General features: G+C 47.5%; 2 protein-coding genes across 4 annotated transcripts; both read left to right on the forward strand.

Moving 5' to 3' along the window:
- Positions 1-3,268: 3,268 nt before the first annotated feature.
- Positions 3,269-13,878, forward strand: Calm1 (calmodulin 1). The gene is made up of 6 exons (XM_036205781.1): positions 3,269-3,459; positions 6,163-6,193; positions 7,368-7,511; positions 9,654-9,760; positions 10,140-10,275; positions 10,386-13,878. The coding sequence occupies exons 1-6, from the start codon at positions 3,457-3,459 to the stop codon at positions 10,412-10,414; spliced, it is 450 nt and encodes a 149-aa protein (XP_036061674.1). The 5' UTR covers positions 3,269-3,456; the 3' UTR covers positions 10,415-13,878.
- Positions 3,470-6,156, forward strand: LOC118595365 (atherin-like). Of its 3 annotated transcripts, XM_036205780.1 has the most exons (3): positions 3,470-4,055; positions 4,561-4,597; positions 5,396-6,156. In XM_036205780.1, the coding sequence occupies exons 1-3, from the start codon at positions 3,626-3,628 to the stop codon at positions 5,412-5,414; spliced, it is 486 nt and encodes a 161-aa protein (XP_036061673.1). In that variant the 5' UTR covers positions 3,470-3,625; the 3' UTR covers positions 5,415-6,156. The 3 variants fall into 3 exon arrangements, with proteins under 3 accessions (XP_036061673.1, XP_036061671.1, XP_036061672.1); XM_036205778.1 differs by having other exon boundaries at positions 4,561-6,156; XM_036205779.1 differs by having other exon boundaries at positions 3,470-3,995; positions 4,561-6,156.
- Positions 13,879-15,036: the final 1,158 nt, after the last annotated feature.

A 15,036-nucleotide genomic window follows, 5' to 3' on the forward strand; every position in this document is an offset into this window, starting at 1 on the left:
GAAGCTGAAATAGACCCTTTCCTTTCCAAACTGATTTTGGTCATGGTGTTTATTGCAGCAACAGAAAACAGAATAGAAATTGATAACTAAGAGAGGGGTTTTGTTGTGATGAACCTGACCACCGTGTTGGCTTTGGGGAAGGTGTGGAAGCATCTGGAACTTTGACCTGGAAAAGCTGTTGAGTACTCAGAGTCTAACGGGATGTTTCTTGTAAGAACTTGCAAGATAAGATTGCTGGGAAAAATGCAGATAATCAAGGCCTGGCCTATAAGTTCCAGAGGGAAGTTTGAGAGTCGCTTAGAGATGCTCCTGGGGCTGTTCGTGTGATATATCTGAATTAGGAATCTGTGGAAGCACTGGAGAGATGGCTCAGCAGGTAGGAGCACTTGTTGCTCTTGCAGAGGACGTGGGTTCAATTCCCAGCACCCACATGGTGGCTCACATCCACCTGTAACCCCAGTTCCAGGGGATCCAACAGACAAGCACCTGCTACACATATAGTCACACAAGGTAAAATAAATAAATCTAAAATTAAAAAAATGAATCTGTGGAAGTGAAATCTTTGTTTTACTTGGACAATGGGTGCTAGTCATCTGGGACAGAAAACTCAGTTTTGATTAAGAAGACACTAGCATCGCAGAGGCCAAAACCTTCTGGGAAGTATTTCCTTAGTGTCAGCACCACAGAAGCTGTGGTCCAGAGGGGCCAAGGCTGCGTCTCAAGCTGGCAGCCAAACTTGGCAATACTTGAGTCTCCCACGTGGTACTGGTTTTGGCAGCATGAGAGCTGGATTGAAGGGGTCATGGAGAGAAGCTGGGGCTTGGCACAGGGCAGTCTTGAGATTCCTGGCCCGGGGCTGCATTCTTTCTGCTTCTATTTAACATTATTTGATTTAGATAATTTCACATAGAACTATTTTCTCAAAATCACAGAATGTTCCATAGGCTGTTGGGTTCTTGGTACATTATGGTATTACCATAATGTGGCTTTTTAAAATTGCTGACCTCTTCATAAATTAGGAAGTTAATTCCCTGGGACACAAACACTCGGTGGACTAAAGTTGTCAGCCACAGAACCTGACCTCTGAAATAGGCAAATATTTAACATTGTATCTTTAAATTTTCAGATACTGATTTCACTAATATACAATCTAATATTAGAGCCCTGAGCAAAGACTCACGCTCTAGTTTATGCCCAATCACCGACTCACAGGAAGATCCTGGGCAAGTCACTTGACCTTCTTATATTTCAGTGTGTGAAACTAGCCGTAAAACTGTGTAAAGCATGACCTCATTACAAACTCACTACACTTGAAAGCTAATGTGTGCTTTGATATGTTAAAGAATTCCAAAAGAGCACTCATTTGTAAAATATGAACAAACAGAAAATTGTTCTATGATGACTAAAATAACTTTAGGATGAACGGTGCCTCGAAAGTAAAGGCATGAAAATATTTCAAATCATTTTACTTAGTGAAATAGTTCAATGACAAAGGAAAATATTTGACTGGTTTTGCAAAACCAGAGATTGTTAACTATGTAACTAAAATAAGGGATGGAAGACTACCAGAAACAAAAGGATCCTCAATAATTAAACGTATTTCATTTTTAGGCCATTATTTAAATGTTAAACTGCATATAGCTAACTACCTTATGAAAAGCCCGATAGAACAAAACAAAACAAATTCCCGTAGGAATGAAACAGTTATAATAATGCACTTGGCCATGTAACTCATTAGATTGTTGAATCTGCTTTGAACTCACTTTGTATTGGTCTCTGTTCTTCTCTGTGAACATAGGGACAGTATGTGTGTCTGTGAATGGTTCTTCAGTCATTTGCAGAGGGAAGACAGAACCGTTCTCGGGCTTGCTGCTACACACAGCTTCTCCTTAAACAGCAGGTTCACCCTTTCTGTATCGTTCCAGAACACTATTAAGCATGGTCCCACAGTTGCTGACATCCTGTCCGGGGCAATCCTAAGAAGTCCTCTGGCATTTGCAATGTGCAGGGACATTTTCTATTATTTTAAAACACCTATCTGCAGACTCTGCCAAAGCCAAGGGAGGAATATAACCACAAGCCTTTCCCAGCAGGGCATGCTAATCACACATTTTTGCCACAATTTCTGAAAGAATAAACAACCTGCGACTTGTTCTGGCCTTGCAAACAAAAGATCAAGTTCTGTGTTCTGTCTTGGCAAGAAAAGAAACTGCAGCATTTTTGTTAAGATTTTTTTTTTTTTTAAGTCCCAGGCTCCAAATTAAGACCTGAAATAGTTTTTGTGTCCCCCCCCCCAGCCCCCAGGTTACAGAGAATGGAGAATACTAAATTTAAAGATTAAAACATTATTTAAGGATTATAATTAAGATTGTAATTAAGATAGTCTAGCTTCCTACCAGATTCAATTGGCTGTGCGTGTTCCAGCTGTAATCAGAGGGATTCTGAGTATCTTTCCCCTCCTTTGTGTATATGAATTTACGAATTTTCAGGACCAGGACAATTAGGAAAAACTCAAAGCATGAGTTTTAAGATCTACACGAGCTGCTCACTACATTAATTTCAGAAGCAGGCCGGATAGAATTTGCCTCAGGAAAAAAAAGAACAAAACCAGCAGGGGACAAATCCTCAAGCATCTTTAAAAATTTAGTGGAAATGTAAAAACACCAAAACTAGACTGGTTGAGCATGTAAACATGACAGAGACCTAGCAACTGTGCCTGGGACAGACAGTCCTCCAAAAATGAGAAAAGTAAAACATCCGACCAATTTCTTCCTCAAGGCCATCCACCTTATCCTCACGAAGCCCCCTCTCCTCTGCAGCTCAAAGTGTGAGGTTGATCCCCAACCCTCCTCGCCGTGGTTGTCCTCAGCCCCCCCAGACCTCCTGCAGCCCAGGCAACAAACGGCGGGTGGGGACCCAGGTCGGTGGCTCTGCAACCCCGCAACCACCAGGAATGGTGGGAGGGGGACGCACAGGTGGAGTGCGGCTAGGTGACTGGCCCGAGGCGGCCCCAGGTCTCGCTACGGGGGCATTCCATCCCCACAGGACCCTTGCTGCACCAGGCCAGCACCCACGCTCGAGTCCGGGACTCCCCAGTGACCCCCTGCCCGCGTAATGGGCCCGCGGCGCCGGGCGCGCCTGGGGGGGCGGGGCCTTGCGGTGAGGCCCGGCTGCCGCAGCGCCGCCCTGCGCGAGGCGGTACTGCCGCGGCGGAGGGATACGGTGCACCGTGTATATATATATATCGCGGCGCACAGGCTCGCGCTACGGCAGTGGTGCTGGGAGTCTCGTGTTCGCGGTGCCGTTACTCGCAGTCGGGCGGCGGCTGAGGCTCAGCGCACAGCGCAGGTAGCGCGTTAGCAGCAGTAGCAGCAGCGGAGGCACCTCGGCGGTCACAGCCCCTGCGCTGGTGCAGCCACCCTCGCCTGCTCCGCTCTTCCTTCCTTCGCTCGCACCATGGTAGGTCGGGATCGGCAGTCGCAGGCGTAGCAGCTGCCCAAGCTCTCTTCACAGATCTGTAGTTGAGTGTGGGTCTCCCCCTTTTCCAGGCTGAGGTTACCCCCACCCCCCCCCCCATCCCTACCCCTCTTGACCGGGTGTTACGCAGCGGCTGCGGTTAAAAAGGATGCATTTCGGGTTTGCATCTCCGCTTTGCCTGCGGGTATCCTCCTCTCGAGTTTTTGGACGCCTCTGGGGCTGGACTCTACAGTGGGCTGTGCGCGGGCTGGAGCCGCTGCCACAGCTGCACCGGGGCCTTCCGCATCCACCCCCTCCCCCAGCCCCGCACCCACTGCATCCAGCGCGCCGCACCCGGGCTGCCTGCAGCGCAGCGCCGCGGCCGGGGCCGGCGGGGCGGGGGAACCGGGCGGGGCAGGCCGCGACGTCCCCCGGTAGCCAGTCCCCAGCCGCGGAGAATGAATGGGCTGGTGGCGCACAGGGCTTGGACCGCGGACTCCGGGGTGCCTTCAGCCACCTTCAGCCCCCCGGCCGACCCAGTTGGGCACCCTCCCCCGTCTGCGGTCTCCTCCTTCCTCCCCGGGGGGCGCGGCGCGGGCGTGAGCTGGGAAGGAAGGAGCCGGGGAAGGGTGGGGTTGGGGGCAGGAAGGCAAAGGCTGGGGGGCGGAGAGGGCGGAAGCGGCCGCCCTGCGCCCGGGCGGGGCCCCGCGGGGTGGCCGCGCGCGTGGCCGGGCCGTGCAACCTCGGCCCCCGTCCTAGTGCGGCGCTAGGCGGGCTCGATCGCCCGGGTCCACGGGGAGGCCCCTTCCCGCGGGAGGCGCTCGGCTCGCGCTAATTGGGGCGGCGGGGCGGGGGAGGAGAGAGTTGGCGCGCGCCACGGTTTCCATTAGAGACGCAAAGTTTCTGCTAGGGAGGAGGCGGCGGCAGGCTCAGTGCCTGGGGGAGCAGGAGCGGTGGGAGGTGCCGGGGCTAGGCAGCACCCCGGTCCTGGGGCCCCTTTGGGCCTGCACCCCAGTCCGGCTCCTCGCCCGGTGTGCCCCTTGTTCACGCCACTCCCCGGGCGGCAGGGAAATGCCCATCTCCACGTTTCCGCTTTCTCTACAGCCTCTGGATTGCCAGATGCGAGTGTGCGGTTGGCCGGGTGCGTGTGCCATGGCCCCCTTCTCCCTCGCCAGGCAGAGCTGACATCACCAGCAGCACTTTCTGCCCTGGCGGGGCTGCTAGATCGTTCCCGGCAGGGTTCTGGAACGTCTTTGACCCAAGGCCAGAATGACTTGGGGGTGGGGGGTGGGGGGGAGTCGGTGTCCGGAAGGTAGATGCACTTGATAGGCCTCCAGTCAGAGAATTTTTGGAGGGGGTGAGACTCTTCTCCCTGGTGAGCTGACAGTTTCTCCTACGAGGTGTGGCAGTGGTACAAGACTGACATGGCTGGGCATTACATAAATCATCGTGTCTCCATTTGCCTTGAAAGAGCTTCCAGTAATGGATAAGAAGGGGGAAGACCCATCTAAAATATAAAAAGTAGAAAGTTCTTCCTCTCCCAAATCAATATACAAGGCGAGTTTTCACGGAAAAGAATGGACTCCAGTGCCATCGGGTTTCTCTTGGAGTTAATTTTGTAACTGGCTTCATTAAAATAAAAATACATATTCTCCTTCAGATCTTGAGTTCCCCTGGCTGGAGGCACAGGTTCAGGGGTGCAGAGACTAAATAGTGCAAGTGAAAACTACTTTTGTGGTCATTTACATTTAGTGCATGGAAATGTTGGCGATAAGCAGCTTTTCTGTCGTTCTTAAGATGAGCAGTGTTAATACTAGGAAATGATAATAGTTGCTCCTGTACAGGAGGAAAGGGCTATCATATCGCCTCAAAAGTGTGTTTTCTGTGTACTTCATTTCTGCAGTTTCGTAATAGTCCTAAGATTCAGTTTTTTTCCTAGCTTCCCAATCAGAGGATAATTTGACCGAAGGCTTTAGCCACTGTAAATGGTAGGGCTTTTAGCAAATAACTGCCTAATTTAAATGATTGGAAAGCATTCATTTCATAGAAATGAAACTGGGTTGGGTAACCCATTACTGTATATGTATTTTTCCACTTAATTGTTTCTCATAAAATGGGTATAAAAGCCCGATAATCCAACCCAATACCATTATGTAACGCCAGTGTGGAGATTTTGGAGGGCCCAAAGCTATGTTCATGCTCAAGGTGCACTAAAAGCCTGCCCCTGGACAGGATCCTGGTGCTGGCTGCCTTGTTGGTGGCATTGGGCTGGGTCTCTTGGATGGAACCAGGGACTGCAGTGTTTATGGCGCAGTAGGTGGCGCTCTTCCTTCTCTGCGGGCTGCTGCTGCAGCTGCAGCTGGTGCTGTGGGTACTTTGACCACTAGAGGCGCCATTTTCCACATTACGACTGGCTGGATTGCAGTGCGTTGCCTACTGCAAGCGGCGGGCCGATGAAGCCAGCAGATGCCGTCGCCCTTTATTGTTAAGTGAGCCTGAACAGTTTTCCTTTATTGTAGTAACTTTCACTAAACGGCAGTGTTCATGATTTTGAAACATTTGTTTTTTGTTTTTTTTTTTTTTCTTTTTAAAATACTGATTTGGGGGGAAAAAAAACCCCACAATTTTAGAGTATAATTAGGAAAGCTCAGTTACTATCGACCACACTTGCCTAGATTGAATATGACCTTTTCTTTCTCCGTGTAGGCTGATCAGCTGACTGAAGAACAAATTGCTGGTAAGTTGAAGCCTGGGAAGGCCCCGCCCAGGAACCTGGGACTGGGTTCTGACTGGGTTTTGTGTCTCCTCTGCTGTCCCTTCCCTCTACTGTCTGCGTGGTTTTCTAAGAATGCTGAAGCAGAAACAGTGAGGTCAGGTGCTGTAGAGATGAGGTGGAGTGGACCCTGCCTGCCTGTCACACTCTGGTGTGCACAGCAGTGCATGGAACCAGATCCATGCGTGGAACCAGATCCATGCGTGGAACCGGAACCTGCCTCTCCAGTGTTTGTAGGCCACACATCTCTTAGTAATCTACTTGGAAAGGTTTTGCTTGCTACATTAAAATACATGAAAACGGATAAATTTAGTATTTATTTACTTGTTTTTGTTTTGAGATGAGGGTCTCCCCATGTAAATCTTGCTGTCCTGCAACTTGCTACGTGGAGTAAGCTGGCTTTGAACTTGGGGATCTTTTGCAGTTGCCTCCAGAGTGCTACCATGCCCAGCAACTTTACCTTTTTAATGTTTCCATCTTAATGTTTTCTGGAGAGATGGCTCAGTGGGGAAGAACACTGCTCTTGCAGAGGACTCAAGCTAGGCTCCCAGGACCCTTGCGGTAATTTACAGTGGCCTATAACTCCAGTTCCCAGGGATCCAGTGTTGCCCTCTGACCTCTGCAGACACCAAGCACGAACGTGATGTACATATATAGATGTAGGCAAACACTCAACACATAAAATAAACCTGAAATTCTGAAAACCATCCTGAACGTGACGCAGAACGTGCTGATTGCCTGGGAATGAACCTTTCTAGTGACCATGTTGCTACGAGACGGGTTCATTGTGGCTATAAAAGTGTGACGCAGAAGGGCTTTCTTTGAAGGGACTTTTCTGTAACTGGTAAACCGGCAGTCTCGCGTTGCACTTGACGACCAATTTAAGTATGTTCAAGCTAGCTTCTTTAAAATGTAGGGTATTGTGGCTTCATTGAAGTGGTTACCAGACTGGTGTTTGCTTTCTGGGCCACTGTGCGTTGGCTAGACTGACAGGTCTATTGCGGTCATTATTTCAGGAGATAAAGGCCAGGTGGTTTCTGATAACTTGACAGCTTGTTTTGGCAAGCCCCAGGGAAGTGCGTATCACAGCAGTGTTGGGTAAAAACATTGATTCTAAAGAGCCAACTTCTCTTTTCAGAATTCAAGGAAGCTTTCTCCCTCTTCGATAAAGATGGTGATGGCACCATCACAACAAAGGAACTTGGGACTGTCATGAGGTCACTGGGTCAGAACCCAACAGAAGCTGAATTGCAGGATATGATCAACGAAGTGGATGCTGACGGTAGGGTCTTTAGAACTGTGAATGAACGCCAGTGTTGTGTAATTCAAGTTCAGGCTTGTTACAGAATGTCTTTCAGGTCTCTAGAGCAAAACAGATAGGCAGTTCCTTTCTCTGGTTGCCTCGGAGCCTCCTGACATCAGAATGGAAGATTGTGGGCTTGCTGTTCAGTTCACTCTGCTGTGGTCTAGAGCGTTTCCTGGATCGGATCACTATTGGTTTTTTTTTTTTTTTTTTTTTTTCTGCTTCCTAGAACCTACAGCTCCAATCTTTTATCAGCTGGCCCCGGAGGCTGCACCAAGTCCTGCCCACCCCCCCTTTTTTTTGTTGTTGTTTTTGTTTTTTTTTCGAGATGGGGTTTCTCTGTATTGTTTTGGTGCCTGTCCTGGATCTCACTCTGTAGACCAGGCTGGCCTCGAACTCACAGAGATCCATCTGCCTCTGCCTCCCGAGTGCTGGGACTACGTGTGCCACCACCGCCCGGCTGATTGAGAACCTGCCTTTTAAAGAAGCTGTTGTTTCTAAGAGGAGGCGGAACCTAAGGACAGTGGGTGGAGGGGAGTACCCTTCCTTCACCATTAGCTTAGAACTGAGTGGTGGTTGAAGACTCCATTTGTGGAATCTAAGAGGAGGGAAGCTGTGTAAGGCTCTGGGTCTTCAGGGCCAGAAGACCCAGCATCTCCCCTTAATAGTTGGCTGTCCTCCTCTAGAGGATGATGGTAGACAGCAAAGCTCATGGCTCACTTCTGTCAGTGAAAAATCACATACATCGAGGAACATGTATTCTAAGACAATAGATTACAGTTTTCAAGGATCTAAGAAGGCAGAGCCTGGCTCTAAGCTGTGCTTTGTACACGAATACTGTGAGAGGAGAGCCATCTAGGAAAATATGGCATCATAAAGTGTGGTGATAGCCTTGGGGGGTTTTCTGTGCCCATTGAAATACTACCACCAAAGACCATTCTCCTCCTTAGTACTGTTTAGGAAAAATAGTCCATAATTCTGTCTGCTTGATCAACCATATGGGAACATGGGTTGGGCCTTTCTGTTTTATGTAAATCCTGGGAAGCCAGGCTCGGTAGGGAGAGTATATTTGACTGTCAGATTGTATGAGACACAATGGGAGAAGTTTGTATCAAGCCTTGTTTTGATACCTAAGGATATCTTCACATGGTTATAGATCGCACTTAGTCATTGATTTTTGTCTTACATAAAATACCATCAAAGACTTTGGGGATTTTTGATGTTGTGTTCACTTGCATTGTTATGCCATGTGGGGATTGAACTCGGCACTAGGCCATCCATCCACACACCCACCTTGGAAGTTATTTGTTTTAAATGTTCTAGTGAAAATGAATTGTAAATAACTACTGTTTGCTTTTTGGTTTTGTGATTTTTATTTCCATTGGATTCGAGCTAGTGTTAATCTGGAATTTGCCTTTGGGAATATTTACCCCTTAGTTTTAGAGGAGTAGTGTGGAATGTTGGCCGTGGAGTGGATTCCTCTGAGTTTGGTGAGCATTAATGATCCTAAATTGAAAATGGCTTTGGAGCTTTTCCCTTCATGGGAAGTGAAGATGCTGAATTGGGGGTTCAGGAGTAAGAGTGTGTGCTTGGCTTGGCAGATGAGAGGCCCTGGAGTCAATCCTCATGACCAAACCAAAACAAAAAGCCAAGTGGGGTAGGAGCGTGGCTAATGGCCTATGTAGTAGGGCTGGAAGTGAATCTGGAGGAGACTTGGGAGACTGGCCAGGGTGTTTTCTTGCTCATTTTTTTCCCCCACCCTAAAGCATTTTGTACAGCACCGGGACATGTCAGGCCTGAATGCTCTCCCGGGACAGTCAATTACAATGCTCCCTGTCCTTTGAACTGTCTAGTTTACTTTCATGATCCCGAATGCAGGTGCAGCTTTGCGCCTATAAGTGCTCTGCTGGCCATTGCCTAGTAGCTTGAGTCATGTGACTTTGCTCTGTGAGGTATTTGAACATTTTGGCTACACGTTAACAGTAGCTCATCATTTTAGTTAGCCCTTGAATCCCAATGAGTGCATTTCATCGGCCTGAGCATTCCATACAGCGTTCGGAGATTATTGCTGCACAGGAGAGTCAGTGTGGTTATGTGAGCATTTTCTTTCTTTGATTAAAGGGAATGGCACCATTGACTTCCCAGAGTTCTTGACCATGATGGCTAGAAAAATGAAAGACACAGATAGCGAAGAAGAAATCCGCGAGGCATTCCGAGTCTTTGACAAGGTAAGCTTGCACACCTGCCTTGGAGAGGCGCATAACATGGCCCTCTGTGCTGTTGTCGCTGCTGGGAGTTGTAACTCAGCTGGTTAGAGTTAGCCTGAGTGTCTGAGCCTCTCATGTATTGACTTGGCTGATGTGAGGCCCGGCAGAGAGAGATGCTGAATGGACGTCCCGTCTCCATGTTCAGTACCTGTCTGCTTTTGAGAAACTGTGCATTCTGGGTTTGACTGGTGGGGACTGGGGACACGGAGGGGGGGGGGAGTGTTGATGGGAGCAGAGAGCTGGCAGTAACTTGAGCGAGGCTTGGAGGCTGAGGTGGAGAGCTGCTTGCTCTCCCAGAATTCGGTCCCTGTCACCTTGTAACGAGTGCTGCCTCTCACAGGACGGAAATGGCTACATCAGCGCAGCGGAACTGCGCCACGTCATGACAAACTTAGGGGAAAAACTAACAGATGAAGAAGTAGACGAGATGATCAGAGAAGCAGACATCGATGGAGACGGACAAGTCAACTATGAAGGTAAAGGCCAAATCCCTGGAGCCTGGTGTGCAGTGCCCGTCAGGTCTGTACACATCAAGTTAGCGATTGTGGTGGAATAAAGATAAACTTTGTGATATTTGTCTTTTCAGAATTCGTACAGATGATGACTGCAAAATGAAGACCCACTTTCAACTACTTTTCCCTCTAGAAGAATCAAATTGAAATCTTTTACTTACCTCTTACAAAAAAAAAAAAAGAAAAAAGAAAAAAGTTCATTTATTCATTCTGTTTCTATCTAGCAAAACTGAATGTCAAACGTACCTTCTGTCCACACACAAAAATCTGCATGTATTGGTTGGTGGTCCTGTCCCCTAAAGATCAAGCCCCCACATCAGTTTTCCAGTATAAATACTCGTCCTACCTTCTGAGGGAGCACTTAGTGGACTCCTTAAAGTTCCATTTGCTAATGATTAATAAACACACTGTCTGGGCTGGCCAGTTTCTCATGCATGCAGCTTGACAATTGAGCACAGTCGGGCCTTTGTATTAAAATGGAAAAAATGGAAAAAACAAAGTCAAAACCTCAGATGGGTTCTCCAGTTTGTTGGGATAAATTGTCAGTAGCCAGTTTACTTGCAAACAGACATTTGAAATTGGTTTACCTCGGGATGATGTACAGAAAATGGGTGACGGCTAAACTTTGAGACACAGCCCCAGAAATAGGATGGCCCCCTGTCCTTCAAGTGCTCCAACCCCATGGTGACAGTGACACCCTGGTGGCATGCCCGCCGAGGATGATGGTTTAGTGCTGTGTGCATTGTAGTAGGATGAAGTAAACATCAAGACTGTCACCAGGTCACACAAATTTTTAATAAGAAATGTTTCCCAAGGGAGCATCTCTGGACTCTCTGTTTTAAAGCCTTGTGAACCAGGACTGGGAGCCAGCAGAGTAGTAGGCTGTGGCTGTGGACTTGAACACAACCATCCATACTGCTGTTCAGGAAATGATAATTGACGTCCATTCCAAGTTGTAAATGCTAGTCTTTTTTTTTTTTTTTTTTTTTCCAATAAAAAGACCATTAACTTAAAAGTGGTGTTAAATGCTTTGTAAAGCTGAGATCTGAAGGGGGACAAGGACAAGGCAGTTGGAGGGGAGGCCAGCATACGTATAAACATGCCCACCATCCAGTATAAACTGGATTCCCTCCCACGTTCCCTAGCATCAACTCCTGAAACCTGGCAGACAGTGATTGCTTTATCATCTACGGCCATGTAAGTCTCTTGTTTTCTCTGTGTGTGTGAGTGTGGGCCCGTGCACAGGTGCTCACACGCATGTCACACTTAATTTGTTGAGGCAGAGGAGAGCTTAGTGAGGGAACAGCCTCCTCCCTCCCAAGCATGTGTTTAGGAGTTCTCATGTGCTGCTGCTGACCACAGGAGGCCATGTGTGCAGGAGGCATGATTAGTGTGTCTATTTCAATCTTCCTGTGTATGTGGAAGCAGTATCCAGTCAGAGACACTACCAGTAGTCACCTTTGATTTGGTTTTTAATTTAAGATACCCTTTAGCCTTTATACTTTTTTTTTTTTAATTGACTTTTTTTTTCCCTTTCTGTAAGTAGAACTAATACTTAAGCCTCTGGCTTAAAAGAAAACACCCCCCCCCAAAAAAAAAAACAACAACAACAAAACGATAGCCCAGAGTGAATTTCATGTCTTAATTATAAGGTACTGGTCTATTTAGAAAGCCCCTCCCCCAAAGTGTGGCGCATTTAGTACAGAGCTCATTTTTGAAACAAGGGCCTCAAACCTTTTTCAGGGTGTTAACTGGTTGTATCTGATTAGCAGGGAGCTTTGGCTTCGAGTGTGGGGGTGACGGAACAATGGCAGGCTTCTAGCAAGGCACGGAGAAGCCCTTGGCAGCCAAATGGGTGCATCCAGGGCTAATGTGTAGACCTTGGCTTCTCCAACTCTCCTACTCCCTGCCTTTCTGGCGTTTTGTAGCTCCTTAGAATTTGTTTTTTTTTTCCTGCCAGAGGGGTGGGTCAGAGCTGTGGAGAGGAATACATTGCTTGTGTGCTTCTGCTCGCCCTTAGACTGGGTGGTTGACAGGTTGATGAGCCGTAAGATGACTTCAGTTTCTGAATCATTAGGTATTCCTGAGGATACCTTGGGGGTTCCCTTCTAGTAAGAGAGCACTGTGAGGGTTCCAGGTGTGAAGCAGTGAATGGCAGTGGCTGTGTCTTGTAAGAGGGTTAAATGGCCCAGTTGTGGACCCAGTCTCAGGCTTGCGGTCTAACCTCTTGGTAGTTTCAGAGGGGGTCGGAGGTGCCTGACTTTTAAAACTTACCTCCTGTCTCTCACCTTTACCAAGTCTTTGTAGAAGCTGGGTTGACTCCACTCCAGCAGTCCTATAGCCTGTCCCAAAAGGCTACCTTCGAAACAGGATTCTTGCGTGGCCAGGAATCCTGCATGGGAACCAGAAACCCTAACCCCCAGGGAACGGGAAGCTGAGGTTGGAGCTGTGGGAGGCAGAGCACCCCTACCTCTTCAGCCTTCTGACACCCTGGGGCACAACCAGCCCAGGGCTTGGTGTTAGCAGTTTGTGAGGGGAAAGAGTGGGGTGTCAAGGCAGTCCCCCTGAAGTCGGATAGCACTTTCCTGTAAATTCCTTCACTTAAGTACTCTATAAATATATACATATATTTATATATATATATATATATGTATAAAGTGACTAGTTAGCTGGCATCCTGCTTTAGCCTGAGACTTGCCCTAAGAAACCACTGAATCTTTGACACACCTCTTCATGGCTGTGTTCTCCGACTGTTCGGGGGAGCTGTTGAGCAAGGCAAACAACTTGGGAGTTCAGATGGGCTTATATGCACTGTTGTCAGGGAAGAAGGCTTTTTCTGATTTTTTGACAAATTTTTGCACACTTTAATTGGTGTCTTTGAGCAACTTAAACATATTGAAGACGAGCTGTTGTACATAGTTTTATATTCTCTTTCTAAGTGCATGTCCAACTTGTAACCATATTGGAATGAATGGCTGTCCAGTAGGCCTAGCGTTACTAGCACACAGAGGGATAGCATCTATCTTTGCCCCTTGGCATCCTGGGAACTACTTCTTGAACAAAGACTAAATTCGAGCAAGTCAACTATTAGTTTCATTATCTTAACCCTTAGGATTATTTATTGTGTGTCCTAAATATTACTTTTCTTTGGTAGTGACCAGATTTATACTGTTGTGTCTTAACTGACCCCCCTCAGCTGGCAGTCACCTACTTTTTTTTTTTTTTTTTAATATCCCTTGAAGTTGTCCTGTAGGAGACAAATTCTCTGCTATCTATCCCTTTGAGTAAGAAGGTAGGGATGTGTGTTCTTCCCCTAGACCTACTACAATGTTCATTAAACACCTATAGCAAGGATGATGGTGGTCCTTCTGTTCCTGAAGTCACCCTTCACTGTGGCTGTTTGAAAAAGAGATGTACTTGAACGTTCTGTAAATCTTGAGATAAACTGTTTTGGAGACTTAACCACCTCTCTCTGATGGGGGACCAACTCTATGGAAATTGTAAATAAGTTTTATTTATAAACCTGGCACTGTATTCAATAAACATTTCTGCAGCCTTTCATCTCTTTAACTGTGAACTGTGTAGGTTTTAACTCATAGCTTCCAATCCTTTGCTCTATACAAGACAGAACTTCCTGCCTTTGAGTAGAATCCCCCTGGACCCTGCAGCACGTGAGCATGTGGGCTAGAGATAGCAGATGACCCAAAGCAGTCATACTCCAGCAGTATTTCTGGGGTTACCTAAACTTTTGATAGATTACTCTCCCTTTGAATTTAAGAAATGTGTTTTTAGGTTGGGTGGGTAAGGTGAAGCAGAGGTGGGCGCATCTCTTGAGTTTAAGGCCAGCCTGGTACTAGAGTACTAAACCAACCAAGGCTACATAGTAAGACTTGTCTGTCTCAAAACAAAAGACATTTTAAAATGTAATTTTTTGAGGTGGTAGATGAAGATGTAGCTTGGTTGGTACCGTGCTTATGGAGCATCTATGAAGTCCTGGGCTTACTACTCAGCACCAGGTATCTTAAGTGGGGTGTATAACACCTGTGATCCCTGCACTTTGAGCACTGGGGAGGTAGAGGCAGGAGGATCAGAAATTCAAAGCCATCCACAGCTGCATAGTGCTATCCCAGTTCCTAAGCTCCATCTCAGAGGGATCTTATCTAGACCTCTCCCCTAGCCACTTCCCCATTCTTTGTATAGACGTGGGGTTGGGCTAAGAAGGGAAAAAAATCACAGGATAAGCCGCTGCTTTGGCTAGAAGGGAGCTGAGCCCTAGCTCCGGGGTTAACGTAAAGAACCCCTCATGGTGTGCACACAGGCTGGGCCTACAGGGCTGTAGACACCACCTGAAGACCAGAGTTCCACTCTGGGATATTAGGGCCTGGCTCAGATTTGGCTTTGTCCTCATGTAGCCTTGGGCAGATCCTTTACCATCTCAGCCTAAAAATAAGATGATGGGACCAGCACCTGGGTCTGGCTTTCTGGGATTCTGACCAATCTGGTTTGGCACTGACACTTGGTGTCTAAATCCATCAAAACTGCAGCCTAAAGAATGGTGAGTCCCGCAGGAGTCCCTGTGTCCTTTAAGGTGACAAATAGGACTGAAACATTCTCAGTGGCTCCATCTTGGTGGGTAGAACGGAGGCTGAGCTTACTGTCAGGACCACGACGCAATGTTGGGGTAGAAAAATGGATAATAAAGTGCCTTTGTCCTCCCAGGACAGA

This window comes from Onychomys torridus, chromosome 14 (genome assembly GCF_903995425.1).
Source record: "Onychomys torridus chromosome 14, mOncTor1.1, whole genome shotgun sequence".
Taxonomy (NCBI): Eukaryota; Metazoa; Chordata; class Mammalia; order Rodentia; family Cricetidae; genus Onychomys; species Onychomys torridus.

Coding starts and splice junctions, on each gene's coding strand:
- Calm1 (XM_036205781.1), top strand. Junction 6,194..7,367: donor GACTGAAGAACAAATTGCTG/GTAAGTTGAAGC, acceptor TTCTCTTTTCAG/AATTCAAGGAAGCTTTCTCC. Junction 10,276..10,385: donor CGGACAAGTCAACTATGAAG/GTAAAGGCCAAA, acceptor TTGTCTTTTCAG/AATTCGTACAGATGATGACT.
- LOC118595365 (XM_036205778.1), top strand. CDS start 3,626: ATGCATTTCGGGTTTGCATCTCCGCTTTGCCTGCGGGTATCCTCCTCT. Junction 4,056..4,560: donor CCGGGGGGCGCGGCGCGGGC/GTGAGCTGGGAA, acceptor CTTTCTCTACAG/CCTCTGGATTGCCAGATGCG.